Here is a 25,906-nt window from a genome sequence, read left to right on the forward strand (position 1 = left end):
CGGAGTGTCTCGTCTCCATATACAATTCTCTATGTCTTAAATTAGCTTTTTTCGTTGGCACTCAGTATAAATTGATATGTCATTCAGGAATGGAAAGTCGACTTTTTGTTGGGTATCAAAACAATTTTAAAATAGTTTTTATTATATTTTTAAGTCGCCAAAAGGAAAATTTTTACTATAACAAGAATGAATTCTCCAAAAATGTTTTAATAACTCCTAAACACATGGGATGTGAAAACTTTTAGCACCTTTCCCGAAATATCAAGACAAAGTAATAATAATTTAAGCTGGCCACACACGGAATGATTTCTACGCCTGATTTGTGATTGAAAATTTTCAATTACTTATGATTTTGTTCGCGCACAGCCCCATTAACAAGTCGAACACGAACAAATCACACTCACAAATCACACGCGTGTGGGCAGCTTTACCAGTTTACTATGATTTTAGTTTCATTGCCCTTTATAAAAATAATCTGGCAGCTTTTAACATAAAAATATTATTTTAAGTGGATTTTTATGAAGTGCTTGTACGATCATGTTTGTTTATAAAAGCAATATTGTTCGCACTGACAACATATTGTTATTGTTTATTGTCAGGCACTAATAAAGACAAAAATACAACAGCAACAACAACAACAAAAACTTGGCTTAAATATTATCTTGGTTTCTTAATAGCAAATGAAACAAACCAACAAAAAAAAAGTACGAATACAAACCATAATATTCGGTAGTAATAACTCTACTACTACATAATCGTATTAATAACCATATTAATTGTTGTTGTTGTTGTTTATTAACAACAACAAAAAATAATAAAGAGTAAAATCAAGTATAAAGTACACAAGAGAAGTTATGAAGAAGAAGAAGAAACAGTAGAAAAATAACAAAAACAAAATGACGTCAAGGTAAATAAAGTGTGCTCGAGAGTGTGTGGTAGGGGAGATTTTCGCATTCACCATAAATTAACAACTGTTACAATAACAACAAACCCAGCAGCAGCAAGTAGTAAGTTAAAAATAATAACGTCAATTCAATACGTTTTTTTTAAGATTTTAAAGTGTGTGATAATAACAATTTAAAACTTTTTCATTAATGTACTACCACGCATTTTAATTATAACAATAATTTTCTTATTTTTTTTAAGATTTAAGTTACATTTTTTGCTTATCACTGTTGTTTTAAGTATATTGCCATTTTTTTTTCATTTTGGGAGGACAAACACTTTAAAAAAAACTTTTTTTTTTAAATATTTGATAACAATTTCTTTTTGTTTCACTTTTTTTTTTTAAAAAATGTACAACTTCGTTGGAAAAATAGAAAAAAGTCGAATAAAAAAACCAAACAAAAACAAAGTAACAATGCAAAATTATTAGCAAAAAAAAAAAAATAATAAAATAATAACAATAACAATTTTGTATATGTGTGTTTGTACTCATTTATGGTTATTATTAAAAAATGATAATGAATTTGTTGTTGTTTTTTTTGTTTTTATTTTATATCAATTTTGTCGTTAAGAAAACACCAACAATAATAACGAAAATAAGTAATACGAGCTCTTGTTTTGTTTTAAATAATCGTTATTGTTGTATTCGTATCGTATCCGTACCACCGTTACCGATCTGCTGAGAATTTGCACGTCTACTAAATTATGTTTCTCCCAGATTGGTAGTTTGGAGGTCTTCGTCTCCCCACAAATTTCACACACACTCACACACTCAAGTAATAACAAAGCAACAACAATAAAATTATGATTTGAGATGAGAGTTTTTATACCTTCCAAAATAATACAATAAAAACGAATGTTAAGCACAGTGTGGTTGAAGCCAGAGTCGGCGTTTGTATTTTTTTTGTGGTCACTGTGTGTGAGTTGTTCCCCCATACGTGGTTTTCATATGCGTATTAAGGGTTACCATCAATTCTTTGGAGTCAAGGAAGTTTTAAGTAGCATTCAAGGGAAAATGAAAGAAATTCATCAAATTTTGTAGTTAAATTTAACCATACAATTTATTCTGGTTGAATTTTCGAAATTAAATCTAACTTTAGGTTAAATTTATATCGTTGATGGGGGTAAATAAGTTTATATTAGAGAAATTTCCTGGAATATGAATATTCAGAACAGGATTAATAAGGACTATGTGGCCATCTACTCCTGCAAAAAGGCAATTGTTACTAACTGGGGTATTATGACGAAAGGTATCAATTGGATCTTCAAAGCAGTCGTTAGGCCGTTGAACGAGTTCTAAGGACTATCGCGATACTGATTACAGGCGCTATAAGGTCTACCTCCTCTAAGGCACTTTTTACTATTCTAAACAGGTTACCAGCGGATGAGATGGTGATACAAATGGCTCTCAACTTTGCTGTGAGACTAAATGCAAGTTGTTCATGGTCTGGTAAGGACCTTGGACACTCTAGGATACTGAATTACTATGGGCACATACATGGTAATGTCGATTACTGCATCGCAAAACCTTTTTTCGATAGACATTTCTATATTATGATGATGATGATGTCATACGGATGATGGCTCTAATAGGGGAAATAGGGTCAAATAGGTGGAGGTTTCTATATTGAAAACTTTGGGATAAAATCCTACTTTAGGCTACCTAGCTTCTGTATTGTACTAGCGAGACATTCTAGGATAACGCTTATATGGGTCCCTGGACACGATGGAAATCAGGGTAATTATATAGCAGATGATTTGGCCAAAAGGGATATGATCGACACCTTTTCTGGTATATCCCTTGTTAAATGCAAGATGGCTGTTCAGCAGAAACTATATGAGACTGCACAAAACAGGTGGACTAATGAAACTTCCTGTGCTATAGCGAGGTCAACTTGGCCCGTATATGATGCCAGCAGGACGAATCTACTTATAGAATACCGTCGTGAGCAAATAAGGCAAATTGTCTCCTTAATTACAGGACACTGTTTAATTGGAACACATGCTAGAAGAATGGGCCTACGGTACAATGATTACTGTAGAAACTGTCATAATGAAGAAGAGGAAGAGACTGTGTATCACCTTTTCTGCCAATGTCAGAGTTTAACAAACCTGAGGGAACGCATCCTAGGTTTTCCATCCTATCATGCTTGGATTAGCTATCAAGGATAAATCTTAGACGAATCTAATCCTTCATCCGAGAAACCGGCTGGTTTAACTTGGAGGCAACGGAAGTATTGTAAATACTCTGCAGTCTACCCTTTGGGTATCACAATGAGATCAGATTTGAATGGACCCAAGTGAGCTTGAAGGAGAGCTGCTCATGGAACCTAACATAGAGAAACTTTCAATAAGTTTCGAATACGCATCGGACAGATCCAGGAAATGATGCACAGAGAAAACTGATTCGTTGTCAGCAACAAAATTTGTATCCCATCGAATGATTCTGTCCTAGAGAACGAATTTTCCTGTTGTTGGTACAAAATTTTAGAAGTGGAACAAAACATTGGATGCTCCAACCGAATTTCTTCTTTGTCAACTGACTTTCAGTTGATATAACCGAAAAATTCTATGTGTGCAACCGAATCATTCGATTGGCAACAAATTCAGTTGCTACTATGAATCTGTTTTCTCTGTGAGCTCTTAAAATAATGTTTAATCGAAAGAAATTTTCGTTCACATCTTCGTTTACGATCATTAGCTATGTTCAGGTCTATCAATGTGCGAGTGTCTGATAATGATCTACTCCTTTATAAACACATCCCTGCTGAGAAACTAGAGTATATTAGGAATCAGTAATGTTAATCAGATTATCTTGCTATTGAGACAGTTCAAATTATGTAAAGAGTTTTCCAACAAGGTTCACATCTTCGTTTACGATCATTAGCGATATTCAGGTCTACGAGTGTCTGATAACGATCTACTCCTTTATAAACACATTCCTGCTGAGAAATTAGAGTATATTAGGAATCAGTCATGTTAATCGGATCAATTTATGTAAAGAGTTTTCCAACAAGGTCGGGTCGTTGTTGAATTAGAATAAAACAAGCTGTGTATGAGTTATTAACGAAATTCATCGTTAGTATGGTAATGAAAAGCACATCATCGTTCGACTATCTTTCAAAGCTTCGCAAGTTAGCACCGATCCGAGAAATAAAATATTCAATTTCTCTGAAGCATAAATCTGACTGAATTGTAGCTATGACTTGGATTATGAGACATTGATAACATCGGTCAATTGCAGCTAATTGTCATAGAACTGCAACTTCAGAAAACCCTACAAGAAAAAGTCTGGCGGGATCAAATCACAAGATCATGGAGGATTATGTACGAAATACGATTGCACGGATCCAAGAGACTCTGCCACTTAGAGCCAGCTGAATTTGTGCAATGGTCTAGGTTATATTGACTTCGAGAACATCGGTATATTGCGGCTAATTGTCATAGACCTTCGGCTTCAGAAAACCCTACAAGAGAAAATCTGGCGGGATAAAATCGCAAGATCTTGGAGGCCAAATTCTCGTGAAAGCAATGGACATTTTCAAAGGGGGAAAAAACTCTGTGTGGGTAATTGTCATAAACCTGCGACTTCAGAAAACCCCACAAGGAAAAGTCTGGCGGGATCAAATCGAAAGATCTTGGAGATCAATTCTCGTGCACATTGCTTGCTTGGGTAATAACGAAACCCTACAAGAAAATGTCGCGGGATCAAATCGCAACATCTTCGGGCCAATTCTCGAGAAAGCAATGAATAGTTTCAAAGAGGAAAAAACTCTGTGTGGGTAATTGTCATTGGCGGCTTCAGAAAACCCTACAAGAGAAAGTCTGGCGGGATAATGACAGTTAAATATATGTAAATGGTTTTCAAAGATGTTGAAAACAAACTTTGTATGGGTATTAACGAAATTATTACGATATTCGGTGTCACGAATTCAAGAGACTCTGCCACTTAGATCCAGCTGAATTAGAGCGATGGCCTGGGTTATGTTGACTTTGAGAACATCGGTCGATTGCAGCTTATTGGCATCGACTTCAGAAAACCCTACTAGAAATTGTCTAGCGGGATCAAATCTCTTGTCACTTCAGCGAGAGATAACCATACTCTCTAATCGTTTGTGTAGAATGTTCATTGTAATAGAACCACATATATCCATGTCCTTCAATTCGGAGCAAAATAAATTTGTCATAATTAATCAGTAGAGCTTTCCGTTGATGGTGATGGTCTTGCCAGCGTTGTTTTCTAAGAAGGATCAATGGAAAACATATTAATAAAGTATCCTGAAATTGACTTCACTTCTACCGTTTCGGTGGATGTATTACTGGGATCTATTACAAAATTTGAATTTACAAGATCCTAATGGTAAGTTCAAATGACCTGATATTTAAATCGATGCCACTGCGCACAGAACTCCGATAAATTCATCTCAAAGACAAAGACTATTAGAGCAAATTCTTATAGCAGGATTTGATGTTCCAATTTACCTTAACTTCCTGGATTTATCTACCTGCAAGACTGATGTTTTGCGTTAACGCTATCGATCAGCATTGAGTCTAGTCTAGAGAGATCGCAGCTATCATTGATGGACTTGTAATTTAAATCAGCAATTAATCTGTATTCTAGGGGCTTCAAAATTAAAGGTTGTATTTTTAAACATATTCATGCCTGCTGCAATAGGTCTGAGTTCCGTTAAGGTTTATGAGAGACCGCAGCTATCATTGACGGAAACCAATCTGTATTCTGAAGGCTTCAGTATTAAAGTTTGTATGTATATTTAGAATATTTATGTTTGCTGCAATAGGTCAGAGTTTCTTTAAGGTTTATGCGTCTTCATGTTATCCTTGCACTTGCTCGTTTCCTCGAACCCAGGACAAATTTAATTATCTTTCTTTGAGTATTAATGTTGTCTTCATGGCCGATTTGGTTAATTTAACTATTATAAAGGTTTAGAGATTGTTTATTGGATTTTTAACAGATCACATGATGTTTGACAATTCATCACGGACAGACTCACACAGCAACAACTTCTCCAAATTATACAGCTGTATTACGAAAATCAGCGTTCTTTGAGAAATGTTTTTCGAGCATCATCGTGCATTTTGGTTTCCGGAACTGTGAACTGGCCGCCTAGATTATGAATATCACACCTTAGGATTTTATTCTCTGGGATTATGTGAAGTCAAAAGCCATCTACGATTTAAGACTTGGAAGCGATATACCGGTAGCAATGCTGAAATGAATGATCAAAAATTGGACCTTTCGGTAGGACCACCTACAGCGCAGCCGCGTTGATTATTTGAATGAAATTATCTTTAAAATGTAAAAGTCTGAGATTGTTCTTAAAGGACATAATTAAAGAATTCGACATCCAATTCTATTTTAGGTATTTTACCTAAAATTTGTGTTTAATTATTAATTTACCAGTTAGGTTTCGGAGCCATAGGACTTTTCACACAGACATTCTATATATATGTGGATTTTAGAGCTGGAGAAGAGAAATTCCTCATACAACCACTGGAAATCTCGAAAGGGTTGTATAAAGAAGACTAGGTTTGTTTCCTGGCAGTCATTTAGAGGTTACAATCGTCTGATATCTCGCATATGTGTCTATTTTTGAAAACTTTGGGAAGACTTTCTTTGGAGAGAGGAGTAAAACAATAGAAAATATGACGAGATCATAAAGGATCATGGCGATAATCAAAACCTAAACACAGAATTAATTTTGTGTCAGTTCTCTTCCCCCTACAATGACAATTTGCTATAAATTCTATATTTTTTTTAAACCTTGGCAACTCTGCAACGAGAGCATCATATTACCACTAAAATATGTTTGACGTATTGAGAAATCGAGAGTTTTTGAGACATAAATACATTCAACCTTTTGTTATTTCTGTTTTTTGTTTTTTTTTTTTACTTTAACGTTTTAATGCCACTAATAAAGCTGTTTTGGCCATGCGAATACGTAGATACATACTACCAAATAAAGTGAGTAAATTAATGTGAGTGAGTAGGTGAGTGAGAGCAAACTGTGAGCTAATGAAGTGAACTAGCACTACTAAATACTAGAGGTAGGTGTTGTGGGAATACAAAAACAAAAAAAACACCGTCAATGCAAAAACAATACTAATTATTGATTGTTATTTTTAGATGGCAACTGTCGCACAAGTTTGACTTGTTTGTTTCAACTAAACAAAATGCTAGAAGGGGGGGGGAGAGAGAGGAAAAGGGGTTTGAAAAAAAATAATATTGAAAACAAATTTAATTGAGAGTAAATAAAAGGGAAACTACCAAAAAAATATTGAAAATGCAAGGCAGTATGGGTAAGTGTTTAAAGAACAAGGAAATGAAGGTAAAAAAAACATAATTAATTGCAATGTTTATTAAAACAGGGACGTTCCTTGAATTTCATTGGAAAGGGTTTCTTATGGCAAATGAATTTGGGTAATGAAAAAAAAGGTTTGTTGTTATTATCTATATATATAATGGAGTAACGTTACTGACTGACTGACTGATTCATCATCGCACAGCCCAAACGACTGAAGCTAGAATCATGAAATTTTAACTGTGGGTTCCTCACTCCCTAAAACGATCCGATAAGAAGGGATTTTTGGAAATTCTAATGTTTAGGAGGTAAAAAAGGTAAAACGGGTAAATTCGGTAACCTTATATCTTCAAAACTAATAAAGATACAAAAAAACTTAAAATTGCATGTTACTCGATTTAAAAAATAAGCTGACAGGTGTTTCGTACTTTTTGGAAATTCGAACCTTTTAGGGGAGAAAACGAGTAAAAACTGTATTTTGGTACTTTTTTTGGCACCCTATTTACCTTTTAAACCAATAAACATAGAAACACATTTTAAATCGTATTCTTTACTTAACAAAAAATAAAAAAATATAAGTTTGGTACTTTTTGGAAATTCAAAGTTTATTTTTGGTACTTTTTCATAAAATATGTTTTTCTATAATTTGACATAGACATACGAATATTTTATTAAGAATTCCCACCACGATGCAGATTTTTAATTGAATACAATTTTACCACCGCAATGGGGATAAAAAAAGGACCAAAAAGGGGATAAAATTGGGAAAATACATTTTATTTGAAATTATTAAGGCAATTTTGATAATTTTTTTTAAAATTGGCTCCAATAACAGGCTGTTATTTGGAACTCGAGTGAATAGGTGTATATTGGTCCAAATCTGGGTAAACAGTTTGGTACTTTTTTTTAAAACATATTTTTTCTGGGGCACATTAATACAGATTTCAATCGTTTGAGACATGTCTGTAGCATAAACAATTTTGGCAAAATGGAGTATTTTTAAATTTCAAGCTTTAGGGGTGTTCAAGGAGGAAAAAGGGAAATTGATACTTTTCTCCTAATGGTACTTTTTCAATATTTTAAATTATTTCACTTATCGACATTAAAGTTAGTTGATATGCATCTGAGAGAAGTTAATGTTAGGAATAGGGGATCATATTTAGGTACCAAAATGTGAGAACTGAACTATAGGTACTTTTTTGTTCTTCTAATGGTACTTTTTGGAAATTTCTATAACAATGAACTGAGAAACATGAAGTTAAGCATATATGGTCCTAAGTGAGTGAGAATTCCAAGGTTAGACATTTTGGTACTTTTTCTTTAATCGAATGGTACTTTTTGTATTCTCTTCACCAATGAACCTAGAAACATGAAATAAATCTTATATCGTTCTCTTAATAAAACAATAGTGTATAATTTTTTTGCCATTTCGAAATAATTGAGTTTAACATTTTTGTATTAATAGACATCTGGAACAAAAGTAATATTTCAACTGATATTTTGACCCACATTGTGGAAGTAGAATATTGTTTTATTGAGGGAACGATATGGACCTAAGCGAAAGGAATTAATTCTACAAGTGGGGACTTTATCATAATTTTTCATTAATCTAATTGTACTTTTTGAATAGTCTTAATAATGGACCTAGCTAAATTAAAATAGCAATCAGATGGAAGATTTCAAAGATTTGATTCAATCTTAGCCCCTAATTTATAAACAGTTTTTAAATTTATCAATGATTTATAAAAGAAATTTTGTATGGAAATTTTTGTTTTATTAAACTGTTATCTGATGGTACTTATCTAGTCCAAGTTTTGCTGCAAATTGTAAATCTTTTTGTCTTCAATTACTTGTACATATATGTATATCGAGCCCTTAGCGCCAAATTATCGTAAGCGACATTTTTAAAATTTTTGTTTTATTGCAGAAATTAAAATTTTATGGACCGACTGATATTTTAGCATTCTCAGAATAACAAAATTGTTAATAACATCAAAAATATAGGGGGTAAGATTTTATCGTAAGTCAATGTTTATATTCTACAGTAAACAAATTTTATCGTAAGCGACACATAGTGGTATAGAAAAAAAGTAAGAGAGCTATATTCGGCTGTGCCGAATCTTATATACCCTTCACCAAATTATACTTTAAAATAAATTTTTTTAGGTAAACAAAATTTTTTTTTTTTTTTCAATGGACTTTGAAATATCTATCATTAGATATCCATATTGTCTATATTAATGACTTAGTAATCCAGATATAGATAAAAAAAATAGGTCAAAAATTGAGGTTGTCCCGGTTTTTTGCTCATATCTCCGTTATTTATGGACCGATATTTATTATAACAATTAATGACGTTTGTTGTCAAGACAAAGTTGTCTGTGAAAAAGCACTAACAATTTTGTCATAACGAAGCAATAATACTAATAAATGGCGACTATACTGGATAATTGTTTATCATGACAACGATTTTGACTTTTATCATGATAAAAATTTATCAGGTATAGACAGGGTGTAACATTTTTTATTCTATGTATAAATTTCAAAATAATCAAAAAAAAACCTTCTCCTGTAAAATTTGTGTTTTGTCGCTTACGATAATTTGGCGCTAAGGGCTCGATATATTCATCATATAAAAACTTTTATACCAAGTCTTAGGGAATTTATTTTTTAAGAAAAACAAACAGTTAGAAAATGATAACAACCCCACTATCAGAATAATCAAATGGCAATTATACAATATTTTGAACAAAATATCTGTCTAGTTTATCAAAAATTACGCGCTAATAATGAATGAGTCATTACTGTAAATATAAAATAAATTAAAAGAATTTTTAAGTTCTATAGATGTTAACACAACATAACAAGAAATAAAATACTGATTTTTTTTATAAATAAGAGTAATATGAATATAAATTATATGAAAACTCACCTCCTTCGTATATTATCTGTTTGATCCTGATACAAATTTGGACTGCTGCCATGACGCTGATGTTTATACGATGCTAAGACGATTTGTGATGCTAATTTTGAGGCGGTTACTAAATCTTCACGACTTTTGCTCAAACTCTCACTATAGGGATGCATGTTCCACATCGAGCCACCAAACCGAAACCGAAACCCGAAAAAGAATACCTAAATTTTCTTTAGGTAATTTTTCTCATTTTTCGCGAAAAGTTCAAAGAAAAATGTTTAAAGAAATCTGTAAGTAAATAAATTAAATTAAATATTAATATAAAACAAGTAAGAGTACTATATTCGGCCGTGCCGAATCTTAAATACCCTCCACCTTAATATGATGGTATAAAAGCTGAAATAATATAACAATTGTTAGAAAGACTAGTTTACGCAAAAGATATTTTATTTCAAAGGGAAAGTGTTGTCGAGTTTAAGTCTGGACCTCATGAAATGAAATTTAACAATTTATATGCTTAATAATTAGTTAATATGTTTGGATCAACATTTTTCCCTTTTAACCACAAGCGAAGAAACAGAGTATAAAAAAGGGTATACAAATATATGTGGTCAAATTTAAAAATATTTGGTTGTGGGACTTATGCGGGAGGTATGGCCTATTATGATTCGATTGTCATAAAATATTTTTACGTGATTTTTATGTATTTATATGAGAGCTGTGGCCAATTATGGACCAATATTCACAAAATTCAGTATTATGATTTTTGAATACAAATTACTGATCTGTGTACTATTTTGGTGATGCTATGACCTATTATGGTCCTAAGTATTTAAGGCTTATTTTTGTAGAATTTCATATAAACAACGCTATTAACAAGAGTGGACCTTACGTGGGAGCTATGCAGAATTATGCACCAATATTTAAAAAATCTTGTAGTAGTGTAGATTTTTATGGATATTTGTGCAGGGTAATGTGTTTTCCTGAAGAAGTTCTTATATGGAGGTTATGACCAATTATGGGCCTATCATCATAAAATTTGGTACATCGATTTTTGTATATATTGAATAAATTTGTTTTGAATTTCAACCTGATAACTATATTTGTAAGAAATGTATGAGGATATTAGTGATTTTCGGGAGTGGACCTTATATGGGAGCTATGGTTAAATATGGACCGATATTCACAAAATCCAGAAGTATGATTACTGGATTCAAATTACTGGATCTGTGCGTAATTTCATTTTGATATCGATATGTTTATAATACTTTTTAAGGTTAATATCTTTTTTCGGAAATGGGCCTTATAGGGGAGCTATGACCAATTATCGGCCAATCTGCATAAAATTTGGTACAGTGATATCTATATATATGAGTATAATTTTTGTCGAATTTTAGCATGATAAAGATATTTATGAGAGATTTATGAGTACTTAACTGATTTTCGGAAGTGGACCTTATATGGGAGCTATGGTCAAATATGGACCGATATTCTCAAAATCCAGTAGTATGATTTCTAAATATAAATTACCGATCTGTGTGAAATTTTGTTTTGATATTGATATTTTTTAGATATTTATGTAGGTTATTGTGTTTTTCGGAAGTGGTCCTTATATGGGAGCTATAACCAATTATCGGCCGATCTTCATATAATTAGGTACAGCGATTTTGGTATATATGGGGATTATTCATGTCGAATTTCAACTTGATAGCGATATTTATAAGACATTTATGCTTATTTAAGAGATTTTCGGAAGTGTACTTTATATGGGGGCTATGGTCAAATATGGGCCGATCCACGAACAATTTTGTAATATAATTTCTTTTACCACGAGACTTATTTTTGCTGAATTTTATGTGGATATTCCTATTCTGTAGGCATTTATAGACCATAGAACCATATTTCGGGAAAAAATTTGTATGGGGGCTAGGAGAAATCATGGACCGATTCTTATAATTTTCACCAGAGTTACTCCGTTTATCATAAAAGTAACGAGTGCAAAATTTTATGATATTAGCTGCAATATATTTACAAAAAATGTCCAAAAATATGTGAAAATTATTAATTTTTTTTTGAGGTTGTCCCACATTTTCATTCATAACTTTGGTTCCACTGTACCGATTTCGCTGATTTTCAATACCAGACTGCTTAGGACAATAATAAACATTTTTCTTGTAACTCTACTAAGTTTGTTTGCGTATTTTGGACGTGAGCGTGTTTTACACAGACGGACAGACGGACAGACAGACGGACATGGCTCAATCGACTTAGAATTTCATAAGGATCAATAATATATACTTTGTTGGGTCTCAGATGAATATTTCTCAATGTTACACACGGAATGACAAACTTATATATACCCTCATTCACCACTTATGGTGGTGGAGGGTATAAAAAGGGTATACAAATATATTTAGACAAATTTCAAAATATTTGGTTGTGAGACCTATGCGGGAGCTATGACCTATTATGATTCGATTGTCATAAAATATTTTTACGTGAATTTTATGTATTTATATGAGAGCTGTGGCCAATTATGGACCAATATTCACAAAATTCAGTATTATGATTTTTGAATACAAATTACTGATCTGTGTACTATTTTGATTTAATATATGGATGCTATGACCTATTATGGTCCTAAGTATTTAAGGGCTATTTTTGTAGAATTTCATATAAACAACGCTATTAACAAAAATGGATCTTATGTGGGAGCTATGCCAAATTATGCACCAATATTTAAAAAATCTTGTAGTACGATTCTTGGATACAAATTACTCATCGGTGTAATATTTTGGTTGAGTGTAGATTTTTATGGATATTTGTGCAGGGTAATGTGTTTTCCTGAAGTAGTTCTTGTATGGAGGTTATGACCAATTATGGGCCTATCATCATAAAATTTGGTACATCGATTTTTGTATATATTGAATAAATTTGTTTTGAATTTCATCCTGATAACTATATTTGTAAGAAATTTATGAGGATATTAGTGATTTTCGGGAGTGGACCTTATATGGGAGCTATGGTTAAATATGGACCGATATTCACAAAATCCAGAAGTATGATTACTGGATTCAAATTACTGGATCTGTGCGTAATTTAATTTTGATATCGATATGTTTTTAATACTTTTCAAGGTTAATATCTTTTTTCGGAAATGGGCCTTATAGGGGAGCTATGACCAATTATCGGCCAATCTGCATAAAATTTGGTACAGTGATATCTATATATATGAGTATAATTTTTGTCGAATTTTAGCATGATAAATGTATTTATAAGAGATTTATGAGTACTTAACTGATTTTTGGAAGTGGACCTTATATGGGAGCTATGGTCGAATATGGACCGATATTCACAAAATATAGTAGTATGATTTCTAAATATAAACTGTGGATGTCTGTGAAATTTTCTTTTGATATTGATATTTTTTAGATATTTATGTAGGTTATTGTGTTTTTCGGAAGTGGTCCTTATATGGGAGCTATAACCAATTATCGGCCGATTTTCATAGAATTAGGTACAGCAATTTTGGTATATATTGGGATTATTTATGTCGAATTTCAACTTGATAGCGATTTTTATAAGACATTTATGCTTATTTAAGAGATTTTCGGAAGTGTACTTTATATGGGGGCTATGGTCAAATATGGGCCGATCCACGAAAAATTTTTTAATATAATTTCTTTTACCACGAAACTTATTTTCGCTGAATTTCATGTGGATATTCCTATTTTGTAGGCATTTATAGACCATAGAACCATATTTCGGGAAGAAATTTGTATGGGGGCTAGGAGAAATCATGGACCGATTCTTATAATTTTCACCAGAGTTACTCCTTTTATCATAAAAGTAACGAGTGCAAAATTTTATGATATTAGCTGCAATATATTTACAAAAAATGTCCAAAAATATGTGAAAATTATCAATTTTTTTTTGAGGTTGTCCCACATTTTCATTCATAACTTTGGTTTCACTGTACCGATTTCGCTGATTTTCAATACCAAAGTGCTTAGGACAATAATAAACATTTTTCTTGCAACTCTACTAAGTTTGTTTGCGTATTTTGGACGTGAGCGTGTTTTACACAGACGGACAGACGGACAGACGGACAGACGGACAGACAGACGGACATGGCTCAATCGACTTAGAATTTCATAAGGATCAATAATATATATACTTTGTTGGGTCTCAGATGAATATTTCTCAATGTTACACACGGAATGACAAACTTATATATACCCTCATTCACCACTTATGGTGGTGGAGGGTATAAAAACACTTGTTTAAATTAAAGCAATAAAATAAAAAATAAAAAACAAACTAAACTTTGCAGTTTATTTCATTAAATAAATCTAATTAAAATATAATTTTTTGTTAACAAATATTTGTTTTAAAGATTTTTAAATAAAAATGGCGTAAGTTTTCTTTTAGTTTTTATATTTAAAATTAATTTATATGAGTGCTTTTTATTTCTTAGAGATAATGATAAAGAAAAGCCCACATTTGGTAAATTTTGTGGTAATCATTGGAAGGGTGTGTTTAGTATTATAGTACCTTTAATTTTGTTACCCGTACCCCTGTTAAATGAAGGACCGGTAAGTTTTTAAAGTTAAATAAAACAATTTTTCTTATTATCTTATAAATTATTGAACATTTTGTCTAGGAATACCGTTGCATGTATCTGATTATGATCTGCTGTCTTTATTGGATCACAGAATGTATTCCTCTATATGTTACATCTTTAATGCCCATGTTTGCTTTACCCTTATTGGGAATTTTGGTAAGTTTGAAATGAAATTAATAAAATGATTTGGAAGTGTTGAAGTCCATACATATATCGAATCACAAATATTTAGTTTCCAATAGCTCCATTGTGTTTTGTTATCTTAAGATGCAGCTCTTTCAGGACTCTTCAATAGTCTCTGCATTACAGTAATTGTTTAAAACAATCGAGGGTTTTTAATAGTCCATGTATAAGAGTTTAAAACAATCGTGGCTCTTTAATAGTTCCTGTATAAGAGTTTAAAACAGTCTTGGTTCTTTAATATTGCCTGTATAAGAGTTTAAAGCAATCGTGCTTCTATAATAATCCCTGTATAAGAGTTTAAAACAATCGGGGTTCCTTAATAGTCCCTATATAAGAGTTTAAAACAACAGTGGTTATTTAATAGTCCCTTTATAAGAGTTTTAAACAAAGGTGGTTCTTTTATAATCTCTGTATAAGAGTTTTAAACAACAGTGGTTCTTTTATAATCCCTGTATAAGAGTTAAAAAAAAATCGTGGTTCTTTAAGAGTCTCTGTATAAGAGTTTTAAACAAAAGTGGTTCTTTATTATTCTCTGTATAAGAGTTTAAAACAATCGTGGTTCTTTAATAGTCCCTGTATAAGAGTTCAAAACAATCGAGGTTCTTTAATAGTCCCTGTATAAGAGTTTAAAAAACCGTGGTTCTTTAAGAGTCTCTGTATAAGAGTTTAAAACAATCGTGGTTCTTTAATAGTTTCTGTATAAGAGTTTAAAACAATCGTGGTTCTTTAACAGTCCCTGTATAAGAGTTTAAAACAATCGTGGTTCTTTAATAGTCCCCGTATAAGAGTTTAAAACAATCGTGGTTCTTTAATAGTCCCTGTATAATAGTTTAAAGGAATATTGGTTCTTTAATAGTCCCTGTATAAGAGTTTAAAACAACAGTGGTTCTTATATAATCACTATATAAGAGTTTAAAACAATCGTGGTTCTGTAATAGTCCCTGTATTAGAGTTTAAAACAATCGTGGTTCTTTAATAGTCCCTGTATAAGAGTTTAAAACAATCGTGATTCTTTAATAGTCCCTGTATAAGAGTTTAAAACAATCGTGATTCTTTAATAGTCCCTGTATAATAGTTTAAAGGAATATTGGTTCTTTAATAGTCCCTGTATAAGAGTTTAAAAAATCGTGGTTCTTTAAGAGTCTCTGTATAAGAGTTTTAAACAATCGTGGTTCTTTAATAGTCCCTGTATAAGAGTTTAAAACAATCGTGGTTCTTTAATAGTCCCTGTATAAGAGTTTGAAACAATCGTGGTTCTTTAATAGTCCCGGTATAAGAGTTTAAAGGAATATTGGTTCTTTAATAGTCCCTGTATAAGAGTTTAAAAAATCGTGGTTCTTTAAGAATCTCTGTATAAGAGTTTTAAACAATCGTGGTTCTTTAATAATTCCTGTAAAAGAGTTTTAAACAATAGTGGTTCATTAATAATTTCTGTATAAGAGTTTAAAACAATCCCTGTAGTTTTAAACAGTCGTGGTTCTTTAATAGTCCCTGTATAAGAGTTTTAAACAATCGTGGTTGTATAATAATCCCTGTATAAGAGGATTGTTTAAAACAATCGTGGTTCTACAATAGTCCCTCAAGTATTCAAGTATATCAATCATTGGTTTTTATTATCTTACATTCTGCTATTTTAGGATTCAGAGACCACTTGTCAGCAATATTTCAAAGACACCCTTGTCATGTTTCTGGGTGGTTTAATGGTGGCTTTGGCAGTGGAATATTGTAATCTACACAAGAGATTGGCCTTGAGAACCATTTTAATAGTGGGCTGCAGTCCTAGACGGTAAAATTAAATATATATTGAAAAGTACATACGTATTTGTTTCTAAATTTATTTTCAAATACTTTAGTTTGCATTTCGGCTTAATATGTGTTACAAGTTTTATATCATTGTGGATTTCAAATGCTGCCTCAGCGGCCATGATGTGTCCTATAATAAAAGCAGTAATGGAGGAATTGGAAACGGTTGGTAAATATATAAATAAGGCCTTTTAATTTGTTAAATCACTTTAGATATTTTCATATAAATTTAAACATTTTGTTCAAAATGGTAGTAGGGCAAAGTGAGGTTAAAGGGTTTAAATTTCATAAATATTGAAATCGTCTTTATTTCAGAACAATGTCATTGATGTGTACATGGACGAAGAAGTGGAGCCTGCTGTTGAAGGCAAAAAACATCCCTCAAAAATTGCCATGGGTTTCTATTTTGGCGTGGCCTATGCCTCAACTATAGGCGGCTGTGGTACTCTTATAGGCACCGGTACTAATTTGACCTTAAAGGGGATTTATGAAAAGTACTTATTTAAAGTATAAGCTTAATACTAGGGAGTTGTTTTGTAATTCGTTATGCAAAGAAAATCGTTCGAGTTACACAATAACCCCTCTGGTAGCTAAAACTCAACACTTTTTTTAATATGATTTTTCATTAGCCGCTTTCCCGAGGCCACCGACAAAATCGACTTTCCCTCCTTTATGGCTTGGGCTTTGCCCATGGTAGTAGTGGATACTTTACTTCTCTACATCTGCTTGCAAATAACTCACTTCGGGTTGTTTCGTCCCAAAAGCAAAGAGGGCTTAGAAGTGGCCAAAGGCACCTTGGCGGTTGACACTGTTAAGGCGGTAGTTTTGCAAAAATATGATGAATTGGGTCCCATGTCGGTGCATGAGTGGCAGGTGTTATGGTGGTTTATTTGCATGGTTGTACTGCTGTTTACCCGGGCCCCAGGTTTTATGCCCGGTTGGGGGGACATTTTAAATGCAGTGTGAGTTTAAACTGAAAGAAATTGAAATAGCTTTGAAAAATCTTTAAAATTCTAGTTCCATACGGTCATCCTGTCCGGTTATGTTTGTGGTCTTGGCTTTATTTATGTTCCCCATGACTTGCTTCTGCTGTAGCCATCTTAAATCGGAGGGTAAGTTCAGGTTTTAAATATTATCTTTGAATATTAAACAAACGTTTTTTGTTTTTAGGCCCCTATCCTACGGTGCGTGAAAAGGCCTTATTAGCCTGGGAATTTATAAATGCTAACACTCCCTGGGGTTTGGTGTTTCTATTAGGTAAGTCCAACAAACAATATAAATATTTAATGCAGACACAGAACAAGACCAGACATTAAATTTCTCAGTATTGCTTCTACAGTAATTTGAAAAATTGAAATATTATATTACTATCTTATTTTATTTATTTCCTCTAGGCGGCGGTTTTGCTTTGGCCGAGGGCAGTCAAAGTAGTGGCATGGCCATGCTACTAGGTCGCGCTATGACCTTTTTATTGGAATATCCCGCCTTAGCTGTACAAATGGCTGCCATAGTGTTTGCCACTGTTTTAACCAACTTCAGCGCTAATGTACCCATTTGTAATATTTTAGTACCCATTTTACAGGAATTGGTAATTATTGTTTGAATTTTCAATTTTTGGGCATTTACAGAAGACTTACAATTTTCTTTTAGGCTGTGGCCATTAAAATGAATCCCATAATGTTGGTATTTCCAGCTGGCATTGCCTGTAGCATGGCATTTCATTTGCCAGTGGGTACGCCAGCAAATGCCATTATAGCTGGTTATGCTGGGATAAAATCGAAATATATGGTAAAGAGATTTTTATATTCTTGATAACCGAAAACAATTTAAAACAATCATGGTTCATTAATAGTCCCGGTAATAGTCTCTGTATTAGAAGAAATTTTTAAAACAATCGAGGTTCTTTAATAGTCCCTGTATATGAGGAAGTGTTTAACGATCGTGGTTCTATAATAGATCCTGTATAAGAGGAACTGTTTAAAATAGTATTTAGTCCCTGTATAAGAGCTTTAAACAATCATGGATCTTTAATAGTCCCTGTATAAGACTTTAAATCAATCGTGATTCTTTAATAATCCCTGTATAAGAGTTTTGAAAACCATGGTTCTTTAATAGTCCCTGTATAAGAGTTTAAAACAATCGTGGTTCTTTAATAGTCCTTGTATAAGAGTTTAAAACAATCGTGGTTCTTTAATAGCCCCAGTATAAGAGTTTAAAACAATCGTGGTTCTTTAATAGTCCCTGTATAAGAGTTTAAAATAGTCGTGATTCTTTAATAGTCCTTGTATAAGAGTTGAAAAAAATCGTGGCGCTTTAATAGTCCCTCTATAAGAGTTTAAAACAATAGTGGTTCTTTGATAGTTCCTGTATAAGAGTTTTCAACAATCGTGGTTCTTTAGTAGTCCCTGTATAAGAGTTTAAAACAATCGTGGTTCTTTAATAGTCCCTGTATAAGAGTTTAAAACAATTGAGGTTCTTTAATAGTCCCGGTGTAAGAGTTTAAAACAATCGTGGTTCTTTAATAGCCCCAGTATAAGAGTTTAAAACAATCGTGGTTCTTTAATAGTCCCTGTATAAGAGTTTAAAACAACAGTGGTTCTTTAATAATCCCTGTATAAGAGTTTAAAACAATCGTGGTTCTTTAATAGTCCCTGTATAAGAGTTTAAAACAACAGTGGTTCTTTAATAATCCCTGTATAAGAGTTTAAAACAATCGTGGTTCTTTAATAGTCCCTGTATAAGAGTTTAAAACAACAGTGGTTCTTTAATAATCCCTGTATAAGAGTTTAAAACAATCGTGGTTCTTTAATAGTCCCTGTATAAGAGTTTAAAACAACAGTGGTTCTTTAATAATCCCTGTATAAGAGTTTAAAACAATTGTGGTTTTTAATAGTTCCTGTATAAGAGTTTAAAACAATCGTGGTTCTTTAATAGTCCCAGTATAAGAGTTGAAAACAATCGTGGTTCTTTAATAGTCCCTGTATAAGAGTTTAAAGGAATATTGGTTCTTTAATAGTCCCTGTATAAGAGTTTAAAACAATCTTGGTTCTTTAATAGTCCCAGTATAAGAGTTTAAAACAATCGTGGTTCATTAATAGTTCCTGCATTAGTCCTTGTATAAGAGGAATTATTGAAAACAATCGTGGTTCATTAAAAGTTCCTGCATTAGTCCTTGTATAAGAGGAATTGTTGAAAAAAATCGTGGTTCATTAATAGTTCCTGTATAAGAGTTTAAAACAATTGAGTTTCTTTAATAGTCCGTGTATAAGAGTTAAAAACAATCGTGGTTCTTTAATAATTCCTGTATAAGAGTTTAAAGCAATCGTGCTTCTTTAATAGTCCTTGTATAAGAGTTTAAAACAATCGTGGTTCTTTAATAGTCCCTGTATAAGAGTTTAAAGCAATCGTGCTTCTTTAATAGTCCTTGTATAAGAGTTTAAAACAATCGTGGTTCTTTAATAGTCCCTGTATAAGAGTTTAAAGGAATATTGGTTCTTTAGTAGTCCCTGTATAAGAGTTTAAAACAATCGTGGCGCTTTAATAGTCCCTCTATAAGAGTTTAAAACAATAGTGGTTCTTTGATAATTCCTGTATAAGAGTTTTCAACAATCGTGGTACTTTAGTAGTCCCTGTATAAGAGTTTAAAACAATCGTGGTTCTTTAATAGTCCCTGTATAAGAGTTTAAAACCATTGTGGTTCTTTAATAGTCCCTGTATAAGAGTTTTAAACAATCGTGGTTATTTAATAGTTCTTAAATAGTCCCTGAACTCTTAAGTCCCTGACTAAAAGTAATTGGATCTTTTAAAGACAATGATTGGAAATAATCATAATTTTTTTAATAATTGCCGGATAAAAACTGGAATATATGAAGAAAGTAGTAGTGAATCATCCATAATTATTTTTCCCCTAGTAATGTCTCTTTCTTTTTATAATCCTTTTAGGCCAGTGCCGGTCTTTTACCCAGTATTTTTACTATGATTATGCTCTTGGTAAATGTTCAAACCATGCATTATATTGTATATCCAAATCGAGAATTTCCAGATTGGGCCAAATCGGATGCTGGTGGCGACATGAACAAAATGTTAGAACTTTAATGTATGTAATGATTTGATTTTATTTATTTTCATTGTTATACTATTTAAATCCAATACAGATTGTTAAATAAATACCTAAATATTTAATTATTTCTGTAAACACCAAATTTTTCAAGTTTTATCTTTAGGATAAAGTTTTAATATTGTACTATATATACATAATTTATATGTGTGGGTTTTCAAAGAGAGTATGTGATTGTGTTGGTGTTAAAGTTAAGAAGGATAACTGGCGTCATATGGTTTTCCAACAGACTCGCATTAAAAAAAAAACTATTTTGTTGTTCTTTAGTCTTTGACCTGTGTGTGTTGTATAGATTATGGAGGCAAAAGTGTGGTGAAAAAGTTTGTTTTTAGCAGCCAAAGTTAAATACTTCCGTTAACAAACACACAGTTATAAATACATAGATACATGTGAGAAAATCTCTCTTTAGGGGGTCTGGTTGGAAATAAGATGGTGTTTAAATAGTTTAGCTTTTAATTTCTATAATGAAAAGATTATTATTATTATTTACAAGTAAAACGAGTTCCAAGTCACTTCTTTTAGAACAGGTACAAATGTTTTTCTGAATAATTTGCTGCAAACACTTCTATACCATTTCCAATTGAATTTCAGAAATTTCCAATTATATTTCAGAATTTTGTGACCGAACGTTGTTATAATGGTATATTAAGCTCTCATTAAGTATATTCTGGGCGTTTATCGGTCAATGCTCGCTTCAAGTAACCTGTGATATTCTGGCCAGATTTCAGCAGCTCATAAAGATCCTTTTGGTTCCACCAAATACATAGCATTACATTTGCACCATGGATATTTGGCTTTGTTGTCGAATCGGCTGGGCGGCCGGGCTTCACATACGATCTCTTACGCTTAATCATTCTGTGCAAAACTGATTTTCTCTTTTAGCGTTCAAGCAGCATTTCGCTCATACAAAATTGTCTTTCAAGGTCTCCCATTTTGAAATTGCTGCTTGAGTAGCTCTCAATGATTTTGCAAGCTCTTGTTGCGTTTGCCAAAAATCTTCATGGAGTATTGAATCCAATTCTTCGTCTTCAAATTCGAAATCTAATCCAGATCGATGTAGTATTCTTCAAACTTCACGACTTTTTTAAGGGCTGCGAACTGGCTGGCCAAGTATATGGGTAGAATATTCCGATTTACACTGATGGTAAAGCCGCTCAGAAATCTGTTAAGTATGTTATGGAAATGACAACAATTTCTGCAGTTGAACTTTTTGAGTACCGGGATACCAAGGTGTTACTGAAAACTGTATTGTGAATTCACCGTCCAAATATAGCCTTCGTGCTTGGATGATGTGATTGACAGATTACTTGATGAACTGCTTTCATCGTTCAAACGATAGATTGAGAGTAGACCTATAGGGAGTTACTGGGTAATTAGATTCGAACAAATTATTTTCTAAATAAATCTTCGAATGGAGAAACCCATATAGCCCAAGTATTACTGTCGTCGATCTGCAACATAACAGATCTCGTGATCGACTGCGGAATGTTGCAATCACTGGTCATTGTATCAAGTATTGGTGCTTCGATAGACGTGCTTCACTATCACTATTAAATCATTCATATAATGACTTCAGTAGAGTTAAAGATAGTATTTCGAATTCTGCAGATAAGTGTATGAGGAAAATCGCTTTCCTCTTCTAGATCCCCTATTACCAAGGTGTCGATTTACCGCATTCGTGATCGAAAAATAATTTCGATATCGAAATTATAATAATATGTACTAAATTCTTGCTGAATAATAAAAATACGATCAATTTTACTACATATCGATTGCTGTAATTCGGTCCCAGGTATTACAACGGAACTCAAGAAGGACTCTTGCTTTTTACTCTAAAAAGTTGGATACATGTATAAGCTAACCTCTAGGGACGGGTTTTTGACTTGAAGATTGGATATTAAATTAAGTTTAATCTATTAATATTGTTTATGGGTCGTCGATTATTTTGTTACAAATAAATCCCAAAGTATAAATAACAGAAAAAATAGATCATTCCAGAACTAAGGAAGTTTGTATTTGAAAATACAACACTGTTATACACACGAAAATAGAACATGCTCTAATTGCCAAAAATGTCACGAGTAATACACATGTATTTTACATACACAAAGTTTCATGTGGATCACACGGTATGTATATGTTTACATATGGAAAAATGTCCCAATACATGGCACAAAACACAAGCAATACATGCCGTCTGATCCCCCTTTAAGATTGATGAGAATATATTTTTTCCAAACAACTATATTCCAAACTTTTTAATCTTATTTTTTACTGTTTAAGAAACAAATTAGATTCTTTAATTGTTACAACCAAATAACAACAGGTTAACGGCAGTTTATTATTATATCCAGCATCAAAAAAGATGGGTGGGGGGATATATTGAGTTTGTCATTCCGTTTGTAACATATTGAAATATTGGTCGTAGAAGCAAAAAGTCTGTCTGTCAGTTGAAAGGTTCCAAATAAAAGCAGTTAGCTGGGGGAAATTTCCCAAAAATTCATTTTGGGGGCATTTACATTATGACTTTAAGTCATGACTAGGCTTTTTAATTTCCCGACATTTTTGGTTCCCGGGAATCGGGAAATTTTTTTTTACATTCCCGGGTACCCGGCTATTCCCGAAATATATAATGATACTGTAAATTAGGAATATTATAGCCAAATTTCATATAAAAACTTAGTGTTATAATTATTAAATATCAGAGCTTCGAATTAATTAATAAAATTTGAGCTTAATTCACTAAAATCTTAATTCGTAATTACAAAAATGTCAGCATTTCGTCCATAAATCCTATACTAATATTTAATTTTTTAGATTCATTCTAAAGCCTTTGTTTAAACTGAATTAGTTTTAAAGTTAATTAATAATAGAATTTATTCAAACTTTGAATGATTCAATTTTTGTTAAATCAAATCATTTACAAAATTAATTGGAAAAATTTTCTTTTTGTACTAGATTTTAATTGAAGAAAAATTTAATCATTTAATAAATTTTTGAAGCTACAGTGCAACTTCGACAATCCGGACACATATAGTTTTAGGCTCGGTCGGATTATCGAGTTGTCCGCACTATAGCAGTGAAAATTCTTGAAATAATCTGAGTGAATTAAAACATGAATCTACTCTTTTGGTGCATATATATTTATTCAAAAACCAAAATTCCTCTAATCCTGATTTTCTACTTATTTCATAACTTTTCTATTTCCTAAAAGAAATTTTTATATTCAGTCCAATTATGAATAAAAAATCCGCTGGAGTTTTTCCCTTCTCCCATTTTTATTGAATTTGAATAGCAAAAATGGGAAAAGGGAAAAAACTCCCGCGGATTTTTTATTCATAATTGGACTGAATATAAAAATTTCAATACATTATTTTGGTTCAAATGTTAACGGGTCCACATTATAGGTATACGGAATACATTTTTATACCCTTCACCTTCGTGAGAAGGGTATATATAAGTTTGTCATTCCGTTTGTAATTTCTACATTTTTCATTTCCGACCATATAAAGTATATATATTCTGGATCCTTATAGATAGCGGAGTCGATTAAGCCATGTCCGTCTGTCTGTCTGTTGAAATCAGTTTTCTGAAGACACCAGATATCTTCGGGATCCAAATCTTCAATAATTCTGTCAGACATGCTTTCGAGAATTTTGCTATTTAAAATCAGCAAAATCGGTCCACAAATGGCTGAGATATGAGGAAAAAACCAAGACAACCTAGATTTTTGACATATTTTTGACCTATATCTGGATTACTAAGACATTAATATAGACAATATGGATATCTAATGATAGATATTTCAAAGACATTTGCAACGACGTATATAAGACCATAGTAAGTTGGACCTACAATGGGTCAAAATCGGGAAACAAATTTTTAACCCGAATTTTTTTTTTCAAAAAAAAAAATTTAAAAAACCAAAAAAAAATTTTTTAAAATTTAAAAAAAAAAAATTTTAATTTAAAAAAATTAAAATAATCGAAAAAAAATTTTTCCAAAAAATGAAAAAAACAACTAAAAAAAAAATTAAATTTTGTTTACCTAAAAATATTTAAAATTTTGAAGTATAATTTGGTGAAGGGTATATAAGATTCGGCACAGCCGAATATAGCACTCTTACTTGTTTTATTTTCTAATTATTTTTTTTTCGAATCAAGACTTTTGTAAAATATCCACTATTATTTTGAAGTTAATGTGTTTTATGTTTGCGAAATTAGACAAACACCTTGCCCCCATACAAATGTCCCTCGGAATATTTTTTTAGGAGTCATAAATATTTCGATTATGCGGCAATACAGATTTAAGATCATGAATTTTGAACTCAATATATTAATTGGAAATTTTCAGAGTTTGAGCATTTGCTTACTTTTTTTTTCAATTTCCAAAGATTTTTACCATTGTCTATATAATTCCTATAGGGTCCTTTTTTTAAAAAAAGGTATATAAATAGTACTCTCTTTTCAAATACGCATACACACATAAATTATGACGTTTTCAGCTTATTTGAAAGGAAGTCATAAAAAAACCTACAAATATTTATGTATCCTAACTTATTTTTAATACTCTTTGGGGGATATTTATAGAACTCCTTATAGTAATAATGTTTGTTAACAAAAATACAACAAAAAAAAATACAGAAATTTTCAATCAAATACAACAAAAATAGAAACTTACATAGATTTCTAAGAATTATAATCCAAATCAATAAACGTATTAAAACGAGTAACGAACCATACAAAATGAAACGTAATGGCTTTAATGTTGTAGTTGTTGTTTAAATTTTTTAAAGTAATTTGAGATTTTTCTTTAAAAAAAAATCAATTTTTCTTTAGCTTTTATTAAGAATTTTATTTGCTTTTTTTGTTATAAAAGAATTAATTTTTTTAGTTATTTTTAGAGATTCTTTTTTTTCAGCTATTTATTATTTGTAAATATTTTTTTGTTGTAATTTCCCTTTTATTTTATAAGAATTTTCTTTTGTTTTAAAGATTTTG

The 25,906-nt window shown here is 31.9% G+C and overlaps 2 protein-coding genes across 2 annotated transcripts in view; one reads left to right on the forward strand and one right to left on the reverse strand.

Annotated features, from left to right (window-relative positions):
- wnd (wallenda) overlaps positions 1 to 25,697 on the reverse strand; it is a 52,442-nt gene extending 26,745 nt beyond the window's left edge. The window contains exons 1-2 of the mRNA XM_065504129.1: positions 25,587 to 25,697; positions 10,198 to 10,467 (exon numbers count right to left, since the gene is read on the reverse strand). Coding sequence (XP_065360201.1) covers positions 10,198 to 10,361 — 164 coding nt within the window. The 5' untranslated portion in view covers positions 10,362 to 10,467; positions 25,587 to 25,697. The remainder of the gene's footprint in view (positions 1 to 10,197; positions 10,468 to 25,586) is intronic.
- LOC135954650 (protein I'm not dead yet-like) lies at positions 14,499 to 20,963 on the forward strand. The gene is made up of 12 exons (XM_065504860.1): positions 14,499 to 14,594; positions 14,657 to 14,774; positions 14,843 to 14,959; positions 16,624 to 16,772; positions 16,840 to 16,954; positions 17,105 to 17,283; positions 17,419 to 17,751; positions 17,807 to 17,901; positions 17,960 to 18,046; positions 18,184 to 18,377; positions 18,440 to 18,577; positions 20,732 to 20,963. The coding sequence occupies exons 1-12, from the start codon at positions 14,590 to 14,592 to the stop codon at positions 20,882 to 20,884; spliced, it is 1,683 nt and encodes a 560-aa protein (XP_065360932.1). The 5' UTR covers positions 14,499 to 14,589; the 3' UTR covers positions 20,885 to 20,963.
- Positions 25,698 to 25,906: the final 209 nt, after the last annotated feature.

This window comes from Calliphora vicina, chromosome 3 (assembly GCF_958450345.1).
Source record: "Calliphora vicina chromosome 3, idCalVici1.1, whole genome shotgun sequence".
Taxonomy (NCBI): Eukaryota; Metazoa; Arthropoda; class Insecta; order Diptera; family Calliphoridae; genus Calliphora; species Calliphora vicina.